The sequence below is a fragment of the Rattus norvegicus genome, chromosome 11 (assembly GCF_021556685.1).
Source record: "Rattus norvegicus strain SHRSP/BbbUtx chromosome 11, alternate assembly SHRSP_T2T, whole genome shotgun sequence".
Classification (NCBI taxonomy): Eukaryota; Metazoa; Chordata; class Mammalia; order Rodentia; family Muridae; genus Rattus; species Rattus norvegicus.
In genome coordinates this window covers 22558839-22580488 of record NC_141544.1, presented here as the reverse complement: position 1 = coordinate 22580488, position 21650 = coordinate 22558839, and the positions used below count along the sequence as shown (strand labels likewise).

Genomic DNA, 21650 nt, shown 5'->3' with positions numbered 1-21650 from the left:
AACTCTTTGGCCAAAGGTTAGCCACCAACTTCCAGGGATTTGCCTGCCGTCTTTGCGTGAAGCGTGTGTTACCGGTGTACACAGTCACCTAGTTTTAATGGGGGTTCTAGGGATTTGAACTTTCACTGTCTCTTGTTAAAGGTTTTAATTTTTATTTTTAATTAGGTACATGTGCCTACATGTAGGTATATACATGTAGGTTGATTAGTCTTGGAGGCCAGGAAATGATATTGGAAACAGTGTAGCAGGAGTCACAGGCAGTTCTGATGTGGGTACTGCCAACTGAACTTAGGTCAGGTGTAGTACCCCATTAAATAATTGAACAGCCACTGAAGAATTCCCCCAACCTCTGAGCACAGATCTTCCCATTTCACAAGTGCTCTGGGCCACTGGGCCAGCTCCCAGGACCCTGGTTACTCTGATTTTAAGTTACACAATGCACCCACCAGAGAGAAAAGCTGCCTGATCCATTCTATATATGTGAATCTACATGGAGAACACATCAGGGCTGAAATAAAGCTCACTAGTATTTGTTGCAAATCATTCCTTATAATAGCACAATAAAAAGCACATTAGCCAATGCAATTTGGCATTTTTTTTTATTGACTGAAATGAAAGACATTTTCAGAAATGCTACAACGACCACTTCAAGCCTTCAGAAGATTGAAATATCAGCGTCTACTGGAACCGTTTATGAACAGGAGATTACAAGATAAAACTTAATGTAAAATGAGGCACAGATAAGAAATTTATATTCTCTTTTATGAGATTCTTATTTTCATATTAAAGCCACATATTTAATATAGCATTTCTAAACACAATTACAAAAGGTACAGCAGAGAAACAAGCTCAGTACCACATTGTTCATACCAGTAGATATTAGAACAAATAAGGCCACCAAATATCTACCTCAAAAAAACCGTTTTTACTACAGCCCAAATTATCATGCCTCATGAATAATTCAAATTTAAAATTAAAGAATCAAATACTTTGCCAGTAAAGTAATATTTAAAAATTATCATGTGTTACACTTCATTTGCAAATCCTAATTTCTCAAATGGCTCTGAAATAGACGTTGTTAATATTTAAAGCACATCCCCCCTTCTACTTCATAAGCAACTTATATGTTTACATATTCCAATGTTGAATTCCAGCCTGATGTTTTGGCTAGACAGCCGTGTTTTGCAAAGATCGCACATTATCAACACTGTGATGAGGCTCAGCTTCAACTCGTCCGGGAGAGATGGGCTGACTTCAGGTCTCTTCAGTTTGGCAGATCCACGTTCTGAAGGATGAGAGCCACTCGGCTTGGAATGTACACCTGTTAACACAGTCACAACGGTGTAATTAAAAGAAATGTGGAACACGCTGTCATAACGGCAAAGTGACATATGTACCATACAGTCTCTCATGCGATTAGGGTCACAGTAATTCATCTAATTCTACCAGCCATCCGAAGGCTCAAGTTCATAGTTGAAAGTTTTGGCAGCAAAGGCTATTACAACAGTAACCACTAGAGGGCTCCAAACTATTTACAAAAGATGAAGTTCCTTACAGAGATGAATAAATGGCTCTCTTAAACTACATTTCACTATTAGTTGGTGCACAAGGGCTGTGTGCAGTTCACAAGGTTGTTGTGATTGAAAGAATAAATACAAGAATTAGGCACTCAATAGGGTTAACCCAATTAAAAAAAAACGGAATAAGAAACAAATTACGGGACCCTTTCTTGAAGATAGGACAGCCCTTTACAGGTTGCTATCTTACTGCAATCTGCCCTTAAGGTCCCTATCACAGCCTCTTGCTACAAGGGGTCTACAGTCCTCTGAATCTTCCCTCCCCTCCTTCCTTCCTTTTTCTTTTTCTTTCCTCATATCTGTCCTCTTACCTGTCTAGGACTGTAGTCCATGCGTTAGGATCCTAATTACTGAGTTGGACTAGTAGGTAAGGCTCTGGCACAAACAATCTTATGTCAAAGAACAATCTAGATTTCGACCTAGCACCAGAAACCAGATAGTTTACACTCCTCTCCATTAAAATCATCCTGAGAAGATATTGTCCCATAATACAGGCGACAGGGACCTGCCAATTCATACTGGAGGAGTTGCCGTGGGACACATTAATCAGGCTGAGGACGAATAATGATCAGTTCTTGTCAGTGTATCGCACAGTGATACATCAGAAGAGTTTCGCTCAATCTCTTATTTGGATTCTAGGCAATTGTGGTAGCTACTGTTTGATTCATAGGTTCATAGCGATTTATTGATAGAATATCAATGATAAGTATCATTTGTAAGGAGGTTTTTTTTCTTTGGATCCTTTCATATTTTAGCTAGTTCAAATTTAAGAATCGAAAACAAGAGAATATAAGAACTTTAAGATTGCGATATATGCATTGACTTTTCCATTTTGGCATTAAATGATCAAAAATGAGAATTAAACAGTGATACTGAATGTTGTGTGTAAGGAAGTTTATGGCCGCCATTCTAGTTGCAATACTAACTGTTCAAAACCCTTCTGTTGGTAATCATATAATAATATTTTAACGGGGATATTATATAATTACACTTCTTGCTGCACTGTTGATTACCACAAATATGTTTATATTGCTTTGTGTTATATTGTTGTGTTATAAACAGCAGAAAAATTCTATAAGCAAGTGATTTTTCCCCCATTCTGGCTACTTAAGAATTTTTTGAGCTTTATTTTTTACTGGGTTTCTTTGTATGTAAATTGAGTTTCTTAGTCATTTGAAAATGACTGCCAATTATACTAAAGACTGAAGATAATCAGTGTTGGTCCTTATGAGATCATTAGAAATGTGAACAATTTGGGGCCTCTTGCTAAAACATAATGCCTAAGTACGGGCTCTGTAAGTCTCATCTCCCTATTTAAATTCCAATGTGTCTTTGATTTCTATTGCAAGAGGAGAGACACAGACAGAAGTGGGTTTAACCATAACTGTTTAAGTATGTTTAAATATAACTTACATCTTGGTATATATATATATATATATATATATATATGTATATGATTTATATGTTACAGACCATATGTGTTGTAAAACATATCTGATTAGACTTTCAACCTTACACATGTTACAGTGAAGGCAAAAAAGAGCAAATGAAACAATGTAATATAGGACTATGAACTTCAATGTCTAGCCTCAGTCAAAGTAAGTTTACTTTGTGTCATTTATGAAGTGTCAAGTACTTGCAACTCTACCAATGTTTGTGGCTAGCTCAAAAGTCTTAATTATTACAGTAACCCCTCCTGTGTCTCAAAACCACATGACCACATAGTGAGCCCTTAGGTCAGCCTGGTCATGTTATTTTTCTTTAGGATCATCAAGGAGTTACTTATATAATTTTGGAAAAGAAGGTGTCTAAAAGTTGCAATGACAACATTAAAAAAAAAGACATAATGCTACACAGGGCATTTTGAAAATATATTAGAGAGTGTCAAATTTAGTGACAGCCCATTCAGATATAATATTGACAGGATGAAAATATTCTTCACTGAAATATAGGCCAGACCTCTTAGTTAATATATTTCTTTTAAAAAGTATCTGTTAACATAATTTTAGTCTTCATATACGTGTGTTAGTTTACAAAGTACTTTCTAAGAAAAAAGTTTTAAGTAGGTCTCATTTTGTATTTAGAGCAAGGAGAAAACACACACATACCCATACGTTATAATTAACCCATATTTATCAATTTAAATTCTATACATTATATAATTTTATACAGGATTATAACAAGCACTTTACCCACTAAACCACTTCCAGTTCCTCTATAAAGGATCTATACAGGATTATACACAGGACACACTAATTTAGAAATATTAAGGAAACAAAACTCTAAGAATTTAAGTGCTTTTGTTTTTTAAAATAAGGAAATATTTCCATAGATCGTGCCAAAGACATGCTCCAGCTGTATTAAATTGTAGTTTTAATATTTATAGAAGAGTGAGAATACAAAATACATGCGAGATCTTCCATTTAAACTGAACCCTCAGTCTCATAAACTGAACCCTTATGAACCCCCAGATTTAGAATAGGTGTCAACAAACTCCTTGTTGGGAAGGAGCCAAGCTGACAAAGTAATTAATGCCCAGCATCCTCCTGAGGCCCATCCTCAGCATGACTGTTGTCTCTGTGGTTCTAAAGAAGCCTTGAGTCCTTGTGCTTTCCTTTACACTACGGAATTTGAACTTAGGAGTCAGAGAAGGAAAAGGGGGGTCTGTTCACCCAGCAAGGGACAGTTCACACACATAGTAGCAGCTTCTATGCCAGAAACTAGACTATGGAGAAATAATCACGCTAAATCATCGTGGAAGAAAAATGAAGCGTTCCCAAACCATCAGCTCGGCAGGGTGGAGGAGGTCCGCCCTACTACTTCAGTAGCTCTTCCGGTGCCCTGACTCTCCGATAGCGGTTCGGTGGTGGTGTGAATCCAGTTAGTTACCTCTGCTTTTCTGGTTCTCAGTGAGGAATCGCAGGCAGAGCCTGGGCAGTACCTGCTGATGCTGCAGGATGCAGGTGTATTTTAAGATGCCTCTGAGCTCTGTTTGTCGCTGTCTTTGAAAACAGATTTGACACCTACTCAGCAGATCCCGTGGATTACTGAGCTTGCACATTAAGCTTTGGCAAATGCTGTGAAGCAGTTATGATGGGCAGAAATTTCATGGGATGAGGGAAACTTATAGTTACTTTTCCTTTCATTATTCCAGGACTGCTGTACATAGAGCTGGTCTTATTGGTATGAGTCCTAGTGCACCGAGGGTCACTTGCAAGCACTTAATTGGATTCTAGCACACAGGAATCACGTTACAAAGGACTTCTGACTCTAATGAGGCATTCCTGTAACAGATGCTTTTGTTTGTGTAATTTCCTGTCCCTTGCCCTTTGCCCTCATTGCTTAATGGATAACTGGCAAGAAGGAACTTGTTTTCATATATATATATATGAAATCAAATGAATCATATATATATAATATATATATAATATATATATGTATATATATTTGGGTTTCTTCCAGTGATCACTTTATCTGGAACCTGATCTTATAGACAGATGCTTTCTCAAGCATCTCTAGTCTCTGAGAACCAGGCTCTGTGGTAAGAAAGGCAGGCTCTCCATCCCCTTCCCGACTGAGGTGGCTCACAGTTGTATTATACATGGTCCTTAGGACCTTTGGTATTTCTTCTGTGGTGGTGGTTGAATTACTAAACCTCCGTGTGTATGTGGGTGGGGGTCCCCATTCACCCTGACAACTCGGAAGCTGTGACACGTCTGCCCAATCACTTCAAGCAGTGCTTGGGAAGTAACCTGGTTGCCACCAACACTGGCTTGTTGACCAGATTTAATTATGTCAGAATTATTTTTCTCCCGAGAAATTGAATGAATGCCAAAGTGTTCTTTATCTACACCAAGAACAGTTGGGTGCTTATCCATGAAAATAATTCCTTCCAACTTGGGGAAGGTGTTTGTATCTAAACATTCTCAAGGCACTGACTGTCTTGATATGTTCAAGATATTAAAATGACGTAATGTGTCCGTACATGGCCATGAGGACTTAAAGACAGGGAGGAGGTCCTCTGGCAGTTGTTGCAAAGTCTGGCCACGCTAATGGGTTTGGCCTTCCTAAGAATCTCTTGTCACAGAGAGAACAGCACTCTATGCCCTCATTAACAATCGAGGAAAACATGGGGCAGGGGAGATGGCTCAGTGGTTAGAGCACTGGCTGCTCTTCCAAAGGTCCTGAGTTCAATCCCCAGCAACCACATGGTGGCTCACAACTGTCTGTAATGAGATCTGATGCCCTCTTCTGGTGTGTCTGAGAGCAACAGTGTACTCACATTTAATAAATCTTTAAAAAAAATGAGGAAAACAGGGGAGGATGTAGTAAATTACTAAGGTGGTCAAGTGGCAGCCAGAACACTGTATTCCAGGTCTCGTCCATGGGATTTTTTTTTCCTCATCATTTCCGCATAGCAACAAAGCCCTTGCCCTAGCAAAATTCTGTTCGGGAATGGGAATGTTTGATAAGTCTACCTATAAAAGACGTTTGTTAAATCTTTCAAACTCCTCCTGTCAAATTCCAGTGGATGAAGTTCCATTTCACTGGGACAGGCTGCAGCTTCTCGTGTTCCTCCCTGGGAGCTGAATCATCTCTCCCATGCCCTCGGGAGTCTTTTACCTTTTCGATTATTTCACATCTTTTAGGTAATTTCCTCACTCACTTATGGAACTATTTTTTATCAATCTTATTGCTCATGTCAAAATGGAATGCCCTGACAGGTTATAACAGTAGTTCTTCAAAAATGTAATGTGATAGTATGTGTGAGCCCTCTCTCTTAACCACAAGGAGACATTTTCCCTCTTTCCCCTACATCAGGGCTATCAACACACTCACACACACACACACAAGCACAACAGCTGGGTCTGCTGGCCAGTGAGCTAGCATCACTCCTCAACTTTCATCACTGCTGTCCTTTTATGTATTTTCTGGCTGACTGCTCTGCATAGGATAAAGTATTTTACTAAATTGGGGACTTGTGCTACTTCAAGTGGGAGGGTAGAATATGAATATGAAACCCAGGTTACCATACATATTTCAAGGCTTAGCTTATAAACTTTTTGAAAAATGAGTTAGAGAAAGGATTAAAGGAGCTGAAGGGGCTTGCAACCCCATAAGAACAACAATACCAACCAACCAGAGCTCCCAGGGACTGAACCATTACCTAAAGACTATACACGGGCAGACCCATGGCTCCAGCTGCATATGTAGCAGAGGATGGCCTTGTTGGGCACCAATGGGAGGAGAAGCCCTTGGTCCTGCCAAGGCTGGACCCCCAGTGTAGGGGAATATCAGGGTGGGAGGCAGGAGGCAGTGGGTGAGTGGGTGGGGGAACAGCCTCATACAAGAAGGGGGAGGGGGATTGGGATAAGGGGTTTATGGATGGGAAACCAGGAAAGGAGATAACATTTGAAATGTAAATTAAAAAATCCAATAAAAACTGAATAATTTATAAAAATGTGCTTATTTGATACGATATATCCACATGTTGGTCTGCTATTTCCTGATGGTGGGAGTGTAAGAAAGCAATGGAGGGGTGCATGTGTGTGTGTGTGTGTGTGTGTGTGTGTGTGTGTGTGTGTGTCTGTGTGTGGGGGAGGGGGAGGGAATGAGAGGGGAGAGGGGAGTGTAAGAGAACAATGGAGGGGGGTGTGTGTGTGGAGGGGGAGGGAAAGAGAGGGGGTGGGGAGGGAGAGAGGGGGGAGGGGAGGGGAGAGGCGGGGAGAGAGAGAGAGAGAGAGATGCAGAGAGAGGGCAGATAGAAAAACAGGCAAGATCAGCCAGAAAAAGGAAAAGGAAAGAAAATATGATTTATATGTAACCTAAGCCTACTATCTGGCCATAAATTAAATGCAAAATCTCCCCAGTCTAACATCTTGCTAAACTCTGCATCTTCTAAGAAGGGAAACAGTATTTGAAGGCAGCATCTTATCACCGACACTGCAGTGTAACAAAACTCAAATGATACAAAGCTTTTCTCAGGTGCATGAATAATTGAGAGAATTTATAACTACGAAGAATCCAGCTCTCAATTTACTAGTTGACAGAAAAGATATAAATCATGTATTTCTTCAAGATGTTTTAAATTAAACTTCATTACATAGACAATAATGTACAAATCCACTTAATGAAATATACTGCAGAGAAAGCAATAATTAAGTTGTTACATAAAGAATACACACGGTTGTAATAAAAAAATAAAGCAAATCTGTCCCCTCAAGCCCAGAGAAATAACCTTAAATTCTATCAGCATTTCTTCCAAATATACTGACATATCCTTCAGTCTTATTATTCCTAAGACCCAGTGTCTCTCACTACCTTTTCCTGATTTGCTTATCTTTTTGCTCCTGTCCCATTACTATTTAAAGAGTTGTTTCTTTGAACAAAACCATAACTACAAAATTAAAGAATTAAGTTAAAATGGAATGAATATAATCTAATGACTCTTACTTACCAAAAGGGAATAGGGGCGCCCATTATGTTCAAAAGCCTCGGCAAAGTAGTCGGTGCTGTGGTCCAGTCTCTGATGTCCTCCATATTCTGCTGCATCTGAATCTAATACAATTTTGAACGTATAGCCGTTAAGGAATTCACAACTGTATAAATGTGGAAGGAGACATCATAAACACACTCTAAATAACGTTAAATCATGATTTGTGCTGTGAACTTGTTCCTTCTCAAACACTGAGGAAGTTCTCCTGCTTGAAAGAGTTTCAAGATCTAGCATCCCGCCCCAGGTTTCATGTACCATTGAGAGATCACGCAGCCTGGAATCCCTACTGATGAGAATCTCCTTTGCTCTGGAAACAATCCATCCACTCTCTGATATTTTCCTCCTCTCTGAAGAGAAATGGGGCTCACTGGTAATATTTCTAGCTAGAAAAATCACAAAGAATACACTTACTAAATAGTTGTGATATGTAATCACTTGGTTAGTTACATCTGTTCATTAAATGCATTATAAAAGACACACATACATGCATAAACTGATCCTCATTTGGAAGACTTTTTTATTCCTTCCTTATTTTCGAATTCATTACTTTGTTTTTCAAAACATGACCATCAGAGGAACAAACAATGACATGAACAAAACATGGCTGGAAGATGTCTCAGTGCAGCCTTACCCCAACTTTCTGGTTCTAGACAGCACAGGCAGGTAAACTGATGGTTACTGCCACCGGTGGATTTGCGCACCAACCCTGGAATCTGGCATAAATTAATAGCCATTTCCCTCTTTACATTACTGAAGATTACATAGGATCTCCAACATATTATCCCAGTGTCCTCTCAGACTAACATGCATTGTTTCAGAGTGAGTTATCAGAGTGACTACACTTACAAAAGACAACTAAAGGCTATTTTATTAACTGGAAATATCTAGAAATAGTACTTGGCATTAAAGTCCACAAGTAAAAATTTCTCAGTACTTAGAGAGTCTGTTTTTTATCTAGCCTTATTCTGAATACAGATAGTACTAAGGCATTTCAGTTTTCTTTTCCTGGTATATAAATCTTCAGTACCAAGAATGCTTGTACATTTTTCATGCTGTAAAAAAGATTCTAATAATCGTGCATGTGAGAGATGATCAATGGGCCATCATTTTTATCCTTTTGAAACCTTGGTCTGGGTCAGAGATGCAGATGGACACACCACAGGAAATCTGCTGTAAGCGGTGACTCTGTCTAGATCAATCCAGGTCAGTCTCCTTGGATTCCCCCTGATGCTAACCATCAGGGTTCTAGTATGCTCAAAGAGGTGGGGTGGTGAGGATTCAAATGATGTTTTCCAGGCTAGAATGTACCAGCGCTAGAAAGTACCAGAATGACTTAAGTCTACTAGGAAGTGTTATGGGGAAATATCATTGATGAACATGACTGACTGTCAGCACAGTAAATCAGGGAAGCATCAAGGGATGACCAAAATAAAGTCTCCTTCTGTTCTCCATTCTAGTACACCGAAGAAGTTGCTCCATGTCTAAAGTCACAATTTTGAGAAGAATGCCCCAGAATATGTTTTTCATAACTATTGAATTAAATTACTAACAAATGACTGGTTAGCAAGAGGAATTTTGGTAAAGGCTATAGAAGGCAAGCATATCTTCACCATCGATAGCTCTCATCTCATGAAACTTCTGTGATTTTCTTACAAACTTTTCCACTATGGCTCCAAAATGGTAGCCACGATACAAGGGTTTCTCTGTGTGGACAGATGCATTATTTTAATGGACAGAGGATCCGTATGCGTCAGTCACTGTCTGAGCACAGACTTTTTGTTTTCGGTTGTTGTAATGCTAATCCACTGAAAAATTCAACAGTACACCTTTGCTTTTATATTTTCATAATCAGGGATACAGGAAGAACAGGCATATTTTTTTCTCTTGGAAACCGAAAGGAACTAGCATAATAAAATTGGTGTAGTCCACTTTATATCTGTGTAATTTGAGCCATAGTGGAACAGCTTGTAAAAAAAAGACAGAGACATTTCTAGATATCAACTTGCCTTTTTAAATTTTTTTCTCTTCTACAATTTTTAAGGAAAGACATCTGTATCCACTTTGGGAACTCCCCAGCTTGGTCTTTATCACCTGGGGAACAATTTAGCTTCCTTAAGGAACTATAGTGCTTAAATTCAGAAGTTTCTACAACCTGAAATACTAAGGATAAAGACAGGGAAGTCATTTTCTACTTGTTATTTGCTATGGCACGTTATTCAATCATCCAGAAACAGTCCCTGTACCAGGCTTAGCTGAAAACTTGGCCAAAGACCTTAAGAGGAGCTTATTAGAGCAAGTGACTTCATTTACTTACTTTAAATATTCTCACGTTCAGGAAGTCCCTTAATCTCTCTTAAAATCTCTCTCAAAACATATAAAAAGGATTTTTAAAAAAAAAATACAACTCAAGATAATTTTAACTTATTTTAAACTACCTTCTTAATGTGCTTTCAAATTGCACGAATGTAAACCTAATTCATCAGGGCATATCCTCAGTCTCCAACTGTCCACAACTACCACCCCACACCAGAAGAAGTCCCTTCCAAGATGTTCTACATAAACCATTTAAACTGATCCTCTATCAGATGCTAAACTGCTGATAGTAAGCGTTTGCCTTAGAAAAACAGGGAGTAAATTATTTTTACTATCTCATTCGTAGCTGTTTTTATAAAATCTACAAGACAGCAAGAACGATATACCAATCACTAAATACTCTTAGTTTTACACCATTCACACCCGGTTGTGGGGAGGACTAATCATGCATGTGAACATCTGTGACTAGAGACAAAAGACATGCAATGAGAGAGATTGGGGGAGTAAGAGAAAAGGGAGAGCTGCCAGTCTGTACATAAAGGGGGAAGGAAAGCAGGACAAGGCGTTAATATGTAATTTGCTGATTACGTCTGATGAACATTTTAAGCCAAACATGGTTTGACTATCAAGGAATTCAACCTAGAAGTCAGAACTCAAGTATAAAGGTCACCCCCCCTCCCAAAAAAAAAAGTCTGGGGAAATAATAAGGAGGTTAACTGTGGCCAAGGATAAGAAGGCTGGTGCACACTTTGTGAGAAGAAAGTGGAGGAGGACAAACTGGTGAGTGGTAGGGGTGGGTGTCAAGCAGGGTCAAAGGTGGTTCTGATGCTCCCATTCCCTGCAGCTGGTTATCCAATTCACGGGCGATCCAAGCCAAATAGTGATGAACGCCGTTTCTTGCTCAATTCTAAAGTTGGGTCCAAGCACAAATGAGCCGGAGTAAATACAGTATGAGGAAATTTAAAAAGTCATAAGTGGTGGCCCTGGAAGTTAGTACACTTGAATGTAAAAGATGGATGCTTTCAACATTGGGAACAGTTTACTGAGTTAGGTTAGATCCAATCTCATTCTCTTAACCCATCACTTGTGAACCATTTTCCCCCCTTGCTTAATTTTAGAAAATGCAATAAGAAGAGAATAATAGAATTTTAAATAGAGATTTCTCTTTTCTATGAAAAAGGGAGATGAAATAGGTTCCTACCAATTTGGATAGCATTTTAAAATATTATGACTTCTCATTTTAAATTCAAGAGCTTCCTAAGTATTTGATATATCTATCAACAGGTTGAAGTAGATAAGAAGTTTTAAGCATTATTTTATAATCTATGTCCTTAAATTTAAAGCAAGGAAGAGCCTATTCTGAAAGAGGCCTACACTAATAAGATTAAGGAACAGCGAAGGCACGAAGACTCTCAAATTGAATGGCTCTTCAAACACTTCAAAAGCTGCTGTGTTTGCTCAGGCACTTGATAAAGTGTCTGTTCCAAGTGTGAGCGTTTTGATGTAAGAAGAGCTATCATTTATATCATTCAGTGCCAAACTCACTTCACTCCCATTGATAGGGCTGAGGAAATTTATTTGTAAGGTACAGCCCCTGTGATTTCCAATTCAGTGACAGAAAGGGGGGAGGGGTCCGTCGATGATTTAATGACCATAAAGATGCCATAGCCAGTAACTTAGCATATATCTTCGAAAGTAAGAAATCTCATCTATTTAAGACAAAAATTTTATATATCTGTAGTAAAGAGAAACACATTACTGTGCTCTTCCTTGTAAGACATCCCAAATGAAGACGTAATAACATGTGAAAACATATAATAGGGCATTCATTTGAAATCATTTGTCTCATATCTAATTCATTAATGAACACACTCATTTGATGACCATTATAATTAACTCAAGTGAACTGAATGATATCAAGAAAGAGACTCTATACTCAAGAGAGAAAAACAGTGTCAAGACTCTAAGATCCACTCTAATTGAAGTAACCCTGAGTAATGAAATGTCTGGTAGAGTATAAACAGTTATTGGGAGGCAAGGAAGGTTGCAGGATCTCAGTAGTCTGAAGATAACCACCCAGGTTTCCCCATAATGTTCAAATACACTCTCCTGCTTTACATTTGTCAAGCTGAACTTTATCTGTTGACATGCACAACCCATAAAATCTAAGGTGATAGGTATATAAGGTCTTCATTTTATAATAAGTTACATTACAATTTATATGAAATAAAATCTGTATACATTGCATTAAAATGTTGTAGAAAGGACAACTTTACTTTTATTAAGCAGAGAGAGAGTAAAGGTTTGTGATGTGTTACTGGTATGTGTCACACATGTGTCTGTGTAGGGCGTGATGCATTTAGGCATTTCTATCTTTCTTTTTTAATATTTAACTCTTGCAACAGTGTTCTGATATTTTAACTACTTTTGAGACCTTTGATGACAATTGACAGGTATGATCTCATTTCCTTCTATAAAGTAAGCATTTACTATTCTCTCTCTTGGGCTTCAATGAAAAAAATCCTCCAGCATCCTACAATTTCTGCACTTTATCTTAGCCAAAAGACCGAGAGGCTATAGCATATCATTTCCAAAATGCTTGTAGAAGAGGAATGTGAAAACTAAATTGGAAATTTACCTCTAACTATGCTCAATGTTTTAAAAGATAATACATGTAAAGTGCAACTTTCCTTTGGGGGATACTTTCTTAGTCTTAATAGCGCCAACTAATTACGGAGTCCTAGCAAGAGAAAGAGCCTCGTGCATGAGCCACATAGACAATCACGTTTGAGAACGGCGTCTTTATCCAAAGTTTAAATGACAACTGACAGCCAGAGCTAATATGTGCCAAAGTGAAGCACAGTCCTAGTCTAAGCTGGGCTGTGCTTGCTTCATCAACAAAAATAAACTCCAATCCCTGTAAGATCGATGTCTTAGACATTTCTAGATACTGTGCAGTATGAATATCAATAAAACAAGCTCAAAGGACGTCTTGCTCAAATGTCATTATCTTCTGTGTTAATTAACGGATGAGTATGCTTTGTGAAATGCATTTTCATGCAGAATCTTAGTTTACTCTCGAGTATGCTTAAGGACGCACATCAGTAAATAGCAGATTGAAAGACAATACAAAATACGTAGGGCTACACAACTCTGTATAAAAACGGGGAAAATATTCTAAATACTCTACAGAATGTTTCTCAATAATCTATTTTCCAACGTTTCACTGTCGTGGAAGATTATGTAAGTTTTAATAAGGTCACCGCTTTTCAATAGCTCGAGAAAGGAGAAATGCAACAACAACAGCAGCAACCACAAGCGCCCACATTTCTAGCCCACATTCTCTCTGGAAATATGCCCTGTGATACCATCATTATCTGCATACTTATAGATCCAGCTACCTAATGAGCAATACCAATTATTTGGAAATGAAAAAGAAACATAAGTTATTCTTGCCTTCAAATCAGAAACCATATTATCAAGCCCAGTTTGTACCATGTACAGAAATTCTTAAAATACCAAATATATAGTGCCTCTGAACTAAAAACTAATTTTGATTTTGACCCCACGTTAAGAGTGGCTCAGTGGGAAAGCTTTCTAGGACAGCAAAAGGTATGAGATCGTATCCCTTGTATCTACTAGTCAACCTGGGTGTGGCAGCGTTCATCCATAATTCTAGTGTTATGGGGAGTCTCAGTGACCCAACCAGGGACTCCCTGATGGCACCTGGCCTAAAGGTCAAGCTCCAGGTTTAATGAGAGACCTTACAAAATGATGAGACAGGGAAATGGGCTGATGAAATTCCTGCAGGAACCTCTGGCTTCTAATGCACTTGCTCCAGTGCATGAATCAGATATGAATAGGCTTCCTGCTTATGAACTTCCCCGCAGCAAACTTACTCTAACCTTACATTGAAAAAGTCTGCAACAAAGTTGAATACATATGTACATAAATAGAAAAGATGCTTTGGCGCTTAAAAGTTTCTGAAAAAAAAAAGAAAAACGAAAAAAACAAAACCAGACAATTACAAGCACTAAGGTGTTATCACCACAGCCATTCAGACAGCCAAAGACAGGAGGCTATCTTTGCAAGCTCTCTGTGGGCTTTCTATCCGACAACCTGCTCTGAAATCAGTTCTGCCACCACTTCCTGCTTCTGAGCTTTACTTACCGGCATGAGCTTCCGGTTCTCTTTTGCAAATTAGGTAGGAAAGGAGACATGTTTGTCAGGGATTAACCTGGAGCAATCTACCCGAGTGCTTAGCACAGGGAAGCTGCTGAAGTAGCTCCCTGTGGTCGCTAAGGCTATCACACAGTGGGCAAGGCATACTGTTCTCTCAGAAGAGGGAAACGGTCAGCATAACCTACTTGTACTTTACCTGACACTCATCAGCAATTGAGCCAACTCTTTCCTCACAGGGGTGCGATTCTCTTCGATTTCTTCCTCTCTAACTAGAATGAGTCTAAGGTTTCTCTTCTCGTATACAAAACTTCTACAGTCAAGTTTTATCAACCAGCACACACAGATTTTTGAACATTAGATATTTAAAACTTTCACTTTTTTAAATTGGACAATGGTCTTCAACTTTCTGAAGACAGTGAATCATTTTAGAAAAGCCTATTCCAGCCACTCATATCCCAAACTAAACATGGCCCTACACTTTCTTGCTTTGATTTGTTTTAAGGATTTTCTATTGAAACTGTACTGATTTTTAAAGATAATATAAACTTTAGAATACTATGGATTTGTTATCTTTCTCATCATTTGACTCAGTCTCTGTGAGACGTTTCCATATTTCTTTCCTGGTTGTTGAGGATGGAGGTAATATTTATGAGCCCATCTTTTCCTTGCCTTCTTACCATTGCTCCCTGGATTCCCATTCTCAGTTAATGCTTGTAAAACTCCCCACTGCTTTTTCTACAAAACAACAGCCTGGCTTTTCTTCCCTCATGGTACTGAATTCAAATTTTGTATTTGTATAAAGAAGCTATCTACTCAAATGCTTGGCAAGTTTTATTTCATTATCTGTAAGGCTTAAATGTTTAAAAGTATTCTGTAACCTTTTAATAGATTTTTTTTAATAGATATCCTTTTGAGGTAACTCACCATAGTAAAACAAGTACATGTTAATGTGAAACTGTTAATTCTCAACAGAATAACTGAGTTGTATGAATCTTGGAAATAAGAGATTTTACATTATTCTTAGTTGATGGGGATAAATGTTAAGTTTATTAAAAATATGACAGGTGTAAAGAGCTTCACCAGCTTTGTTGGTTAGCTTTCTTAGTAAGTAATTAAACTTAAGCACAGAATTTCAAAAAGACTAGACAAAAATCACATTTTTTGACTAGGCAGAGTCAGAATATACATGCTGACTGTATATTTCTATCATTCTCCTTTAAAGTGTATAATCATCAAAATTCTTAAAAATGCTAAAATTCATTATTGCATCTATGGCATATAATGTTTTTTATTGTGTGAAGTAGCACAGAAATATATTAATCTTTTGTCTTCATGTTTCATTGCTCTAAAGAGACACCATGACCAAGGCAACTCTTATAAAAAAAAAAAAAAAACATTTCATCAGGGCTGGCTTACAGTTTCAGAGGCTCAGTCCATTATTATCATGGCAGGAAGAATGTGAACCTGCAGGCAGACATGTGCTAGAGAAGGAGCTGGGAGTCCTACATCATGATCCAAAGACAGCCGGAAGGAGATTCTCATTCCACACTGGGTGGAGCCTGAGCATAGGAGACTCAAAGCCCACCCCCACAGTGACGCAATTCCTCTAACGAGGCTCCACCTTCGCCAATAAGGCTCCATCTCCTGACAGAACCACTTCCATTGAGTCAACCTATTCAAATTAGTAACCACATTTCCATTAGTAATTTTCCAGAATATCACTATTTACTCTTACTCAGCATACTAGAAAGCTGATTGATTGAACCGGGGTTGAGCTAATAAACTATGGTGAAGAAATGTCTAGGTGTAATACGTGTGCTGGAGCAGGAGTGTGTACATGTCAATCATCACCCTAGTGATTACCGAGAACTTATGGGCATATAGCCCACACGTAGCGACCATCACACTAATTTGTGGAGTCAAAGTTCTTAATTACCAAGTGTGTATATTTTAAAAGTAAGACAGTTTAACTACATAAGTTTAAACAAACATACACTTGTGAGTTTTATAAAACATTTCCATGGGTATGGTACATTTGATACAGTAATGCTACCTTAAAAACAACCATAATTTTATTATATAGAAGTTGTAAAATAATACACATATCTGAGAAATACACATATCTGCTACATTACTTCTAAAAAATACATTCATTTGTCATTCATAATGACAATGTTTTAGCTATGATGGTCAAACACATGTTTACAACATTTTAAATCACCCAGAATTCTGGCATATTTTGAATCAAGATTTCCACACACATTTTAATCATCATTTTCATATTTACTTAATACACATGGGTCTTATTTAGACTTAATTATCATGATGTTTCAACCCCAGAAGTTTGTTACTACTTGTGTTATTCTTAAGGTAGGTTAAATGGAACAGCCAGCAGACAAGAATCATTATGAAAAAAATGTATACGGGCAAAGCTATTTAGGTCATAAAGTAAAGTATATGTCATTTAGTTCTCTTAAATTATATATATACTTACTATGTGAGGCTCTGAATCAGTAATGCATAAGCCAGTAAAGTGTGGGCAACATGGAGACCAAAACTTCTGCAGCTCATGGAAGAATATGAAAAAGAGCTAATAAAGAAAGCTTCTGAGACCAGAATTATTACATTTTACCTCTTCATAAAGAATCTTTGCGGGTTGGGGATTTAGCTCAGTGGTAGAGCGCTTGCCTAGGAAGTGCAAGGCCCTGGGTTCGGTCCCCAGCTCCGAAAAAAAAAAAGAATCTTTGCTGTATTTAACAGAACGTTGGACCCTAAACCCCTTTGCCCTCTAATAATAAATGGTGAGCTTGATTATTTGATGTCCATCTATGAAGCTGAAATAACCTTGGCTTTAATATAAAATTGAATATAATAATTATGCTCTTAAAATTATTAAATTATTTTAAAATATGTTTAACACTAGTTAACTTATTTCAAACTATCTCTCATTTTCTATTTTTTTAAAATAGCATGGTTTTCTTAAAACATTTCAAGACTACATTTCTCACATACAGCTGCAACTGACTTGTATGTAATTTTTCATAATGTAAATTTATAAAACTATGTTGTTGATTCCAATAGTTCTATTTTCTATCTACAATATCATGGCATTTATATACTTAATTGAATTCCTTGCGATAAAGTTCAACTCCAGTACACTTCACAATACATTTAGGTATCAAGATACCCACTCTAGATGATATTTACTTGTCTTTTCTAACAGCAAATTCTTTTACTAAATTACATATGGATAAGGGACAGTGGATATCCTTATATTGTTCTTAGAGGAAAATCTTAAATTAGTTTCTCTTTATCCTTTTTTTTTTCTTTTCTATGAGTTTTTCTATAATTTTGTTTTATGGTTACCATGACATTTGGAGAAAGCATAAGCACATATTTCAACTGTAAGCACAGCAGCCAAAAGTACTTACATAGTACGTTATGACATACTCAAGAAATAAAAAGAAATAAAGTGATTCCCACCAGAGAGATAGCCTATTTCCAGGAATTAGAACTAACACTCCCACAAGCCATTAACAGCTACCAAGCAATCCCTATCAATTGTCCTTTGACATTATCCATATAAATATAAAAAAAAAAATCTTAACACGTATATGAAACCACAGTATATCTGGAATAGACTACATCAACCTGAGAAAGAACAAAATTGAAGCCATTAAACTCTCCGGTTTCAAAGCTCATTATAAAATTGTAGTGATATTATTACAGCATGTTAATGGCATAAAAACAGATATATAATCCAAAGAGCCAGACCAGAAAGCCTGGGGACCAAATCACATAATTTATCAATCATTGACAGTGTGCCAAGAGTACCCAGTAGAGAAGAATTTATCCCCAGTCATCTGTGGTGGGGAAGCTGGGTGCCCTTTTTGAAAAGAATGAAACTAAATGTGTTCAACATCACGATTCGGGTAACGGTAAGCAACAGTGGTGCAGTAGCACACACGTCATCGAAATGCTATCACCGAAAGAGTCCAGTGATAACCATTGGCAAGGATTTGGAGCAAAGTGCTGTGGCTACAAGTTTTTATATCTAATGTGGAAAATGTAAATATGACTCAAAGCCACAATTTTACAATCTCACTTTTAGGTATATAGCCAAAGTAAATTAATTCAACAGTTTGAAGAATATGTAGATGCCAAGAACCCATGCAGAACTGTTCACAATAGCTAAGAACATGAAACAACTTCAGTGTCCGAAATGGAATGGATAAAAGACACGGCGTTTATCTCTAATGGAGTGTTTGACATAAGGAAACTCTTTGCAGTAACGTATTCCCAGGAGCTATCATGGGAAGGGAAAGGAGCCAGCCACAGCAGAGCAAACACTACATGATATCATTTACATAGAGAAGCTAAAGAGCTCAATTCCTAAGAAAGACAAACAGGGATTGCTGTGGGCTGCAGGGCAAGCGGGAAACAGGAAAAATGCAAGGCTTTTGGTCAACAAACTCCAGAGGCCTAAGGCACAGCATGAGGACTCCACTTAGTAAGGAGAGTTGAGAGTAAACCAACCATGGGTCTTCATTAGAGGCGCTCCCCTCACACAGGCACATGGACATGCAGCAGGTAACTGTGCAAGGTCAAGTCTATGTCAGCTGACTGAAGCAACTGTTTACCATATATTTGTGTATTAAAATAGCATTTTGCATACTTAAAATATATACAACATTAATTTATCAGTGATACTCCAATAAAGTGGGAAACACTTCCCCTTCATGCTGAAATGTCATACTAAACGTTGCAAACTAGGATAACTTAAGACAGCCAGCTTCCAACTCCCCCGCCCCAAAGAGAATTTAGTCAGAGGAACCATTAACTTTTACAAAGAGGGTTGGAGAACACAATATTATCATTCTAATTAGTGAGCCACACTCTATGTACAGTAACTGCATTTCTGTAAGGCAACAAAAAGATGATTTGTTATCCAAATACAAAACTGTGCTGAAATAGAGAAACTCCATTAAATTTCATATATTCACTTACCAAGACTTTGACCTTTAGAAAGTTATGAATCTTTCTGATCCTCATATGTAGATTAAGGATAAGAACAGCGGGCCTGACCAGCCTTACCGACACAATGTGAGGGTTGAGTGGGCCAATGTAAATGGAGCTCTAGGAAGTGTTATGGAAATTTAACGTCTGACACTAATTTAAAATAAGCACAGAGACTTCTTCACCAAGGTAAGTTCTATTTAATTTGAATAAGCTGCAAAGGTCATGTTTGAGTTCTATGTCTGAAAATCACAGTCCATGCTTCCCAAAATTCCTTAACATTCCTCCATCACCAGTCATCTGTACAGATGTGGGCTAGTAGAGCAGAGGGAATCCCATCATAGTGTGAACTGTTGAATCTATGAGGATCTATGATTTCTTCGGGGCAAGGATGGCAAAGAAGAGAATTAACGAGGACAGACTTGGGTAGAAGGGGCTATTTCATAAAGAAGTTGGGGAAGGGAAAGAAAGTCCACAATATGATGCTACAGTATAGAGGAAGGCATGCGATTAGAAGCAAAACTGTAAAAATAGCAAAGGAATAAAAAGGGGCTTGGGAGAGAGCAGACAAGATTCAGTTATAGTTCTGTAAAGGAAGGGAGAGGAATTGTTATGTGTTAATAAACTGGGGAATCGGGTATGGAAATAAAGAATTCAGTCCATAGTGAGGAAGACTACTAGTGAATCCAAATATTCTAATAAATACAACATAATACAATAAGTTCACTACTCCCAGGACCTCCTCAGAACATTGGTTTTTAAACATCACACCAGAACGAGTAGGTGCTTTGGTAATGAACATACTGACAAGAAAATCAATTTTTCTTAATCCAAACAGGGCAGATATAGACCAGAACCTCTTAGACACTCATATATGAGACGCTCTTCTAGCATAGAGATCAGATTTATTAATAACTAAGTTAACAAACCACACATCTGGAGGCTGTAACAGTTACACGTGCCTTGGGGACATCAGAGTGCATTTTCTGTTGGTTATGTACTGTGGGGTATGTAGATGATTCCTAAGAGTAGTTTGTTCTCTCTGTGAGCCTCCCTTTTAGAAGTTGGTGACAAGCACCTCCCTAAATCACTGATAGTATAACAAGAATAAATATGTATTGCTTTTAAAGGATATTATATTTCTAAACTAATTTTCATACAGAAAAGCATGAAGTTGAGCATAGGAATCTAGATGGAGCTCTTGTGTATGCATCTGTATGGCCAGGTGATATTCAGTGCATTAGAGACCCATCAGAGAACAGTTCTTGAGCATATCACAGCACTGCAGTAAATATTCAGAACAAAGCAACCCCTCACTCCCCTATTATCACACCAAACCACAATTTAAAAAAATGTATTTACCCATTAAGTCATGCTTATTCATTACTGCCTATAGTCACATGAATATATATTAAGCCAGCCTAAAAATGTTGCATTAGTTTGTGTCAGGACTGTTAAAAAGTGTTTAGCAAAAAACACTTAGACCCCTAAGAAAAATTTAAAAGTAATATTGTTATCTAAAGACTGAATAAGGGAATGTGGTCAACTCAAGCTGTGAGCATGTATTTAAAACTAAAGATGAGAAAGAACTGCATTAAATAGTAAATTTCTGTTTGCTTATGCTCTCCTGCTCATATAAAAAGCAAGATAAGGTGATATACAGCTACACAAGAGGAAAGATGTGTGCATATGTTCTTAGTCACTGTCATGCGTTTCAGCAGGAATCCTTGTCTGGATGTTTTGCATTTTACCCAAACATTTATAATCTGTAAAACAAAAATCTAAACTCTATTTCTTTAGAAATTATTCTTTACATATTCTGTATCGTCTTAATGCAATGCAGCGTGTAGGTAATCCTAAATTAACTCCTTCGCTTTTACTTGTTTCACGAAGTCCTGGTTCTATATCACAGTGTTACATAACCACACTTCAAAAGCTTCTCTAAATCAAGCAGCACAGCCCTTAGCAGTCACATTCCGGTCAGCCATCCAAATGACCTTATTTGCTCATTAGAAAAGGGATATACTGGTTGCAAATGTCATACTCTGAATTTACACTTTGAAAGG

The 21650-nt window shown here is 37.7% G+C and overlaps 1 protein-coding gene across 1 annotated transcript in view; it reads right to left on the bottom strand.

Annotated features, from left to right (window-relative positions):
• Nucleotides 1-580: 580 nt before the first annotated feature.
• The window catches only part of Gbe1 (1,4-alpha-glucan branching enzyme 1), a 262662-nt gene continuing 241592 nt past the window's right edge, over nucleotides 581-21650 (bottom strand). The window contains 2 exon segments of the mRNA NM_001100502.1: nucleotides 581-1321; nucleotides 8035-8152. Coding sequence (NP_001093972.1) covers nucleotides 1265-1321; nucleotides 8035-8152 — 175 coding nt within the window. The 3' untranslated portion in view covers nucleotides 581-1264.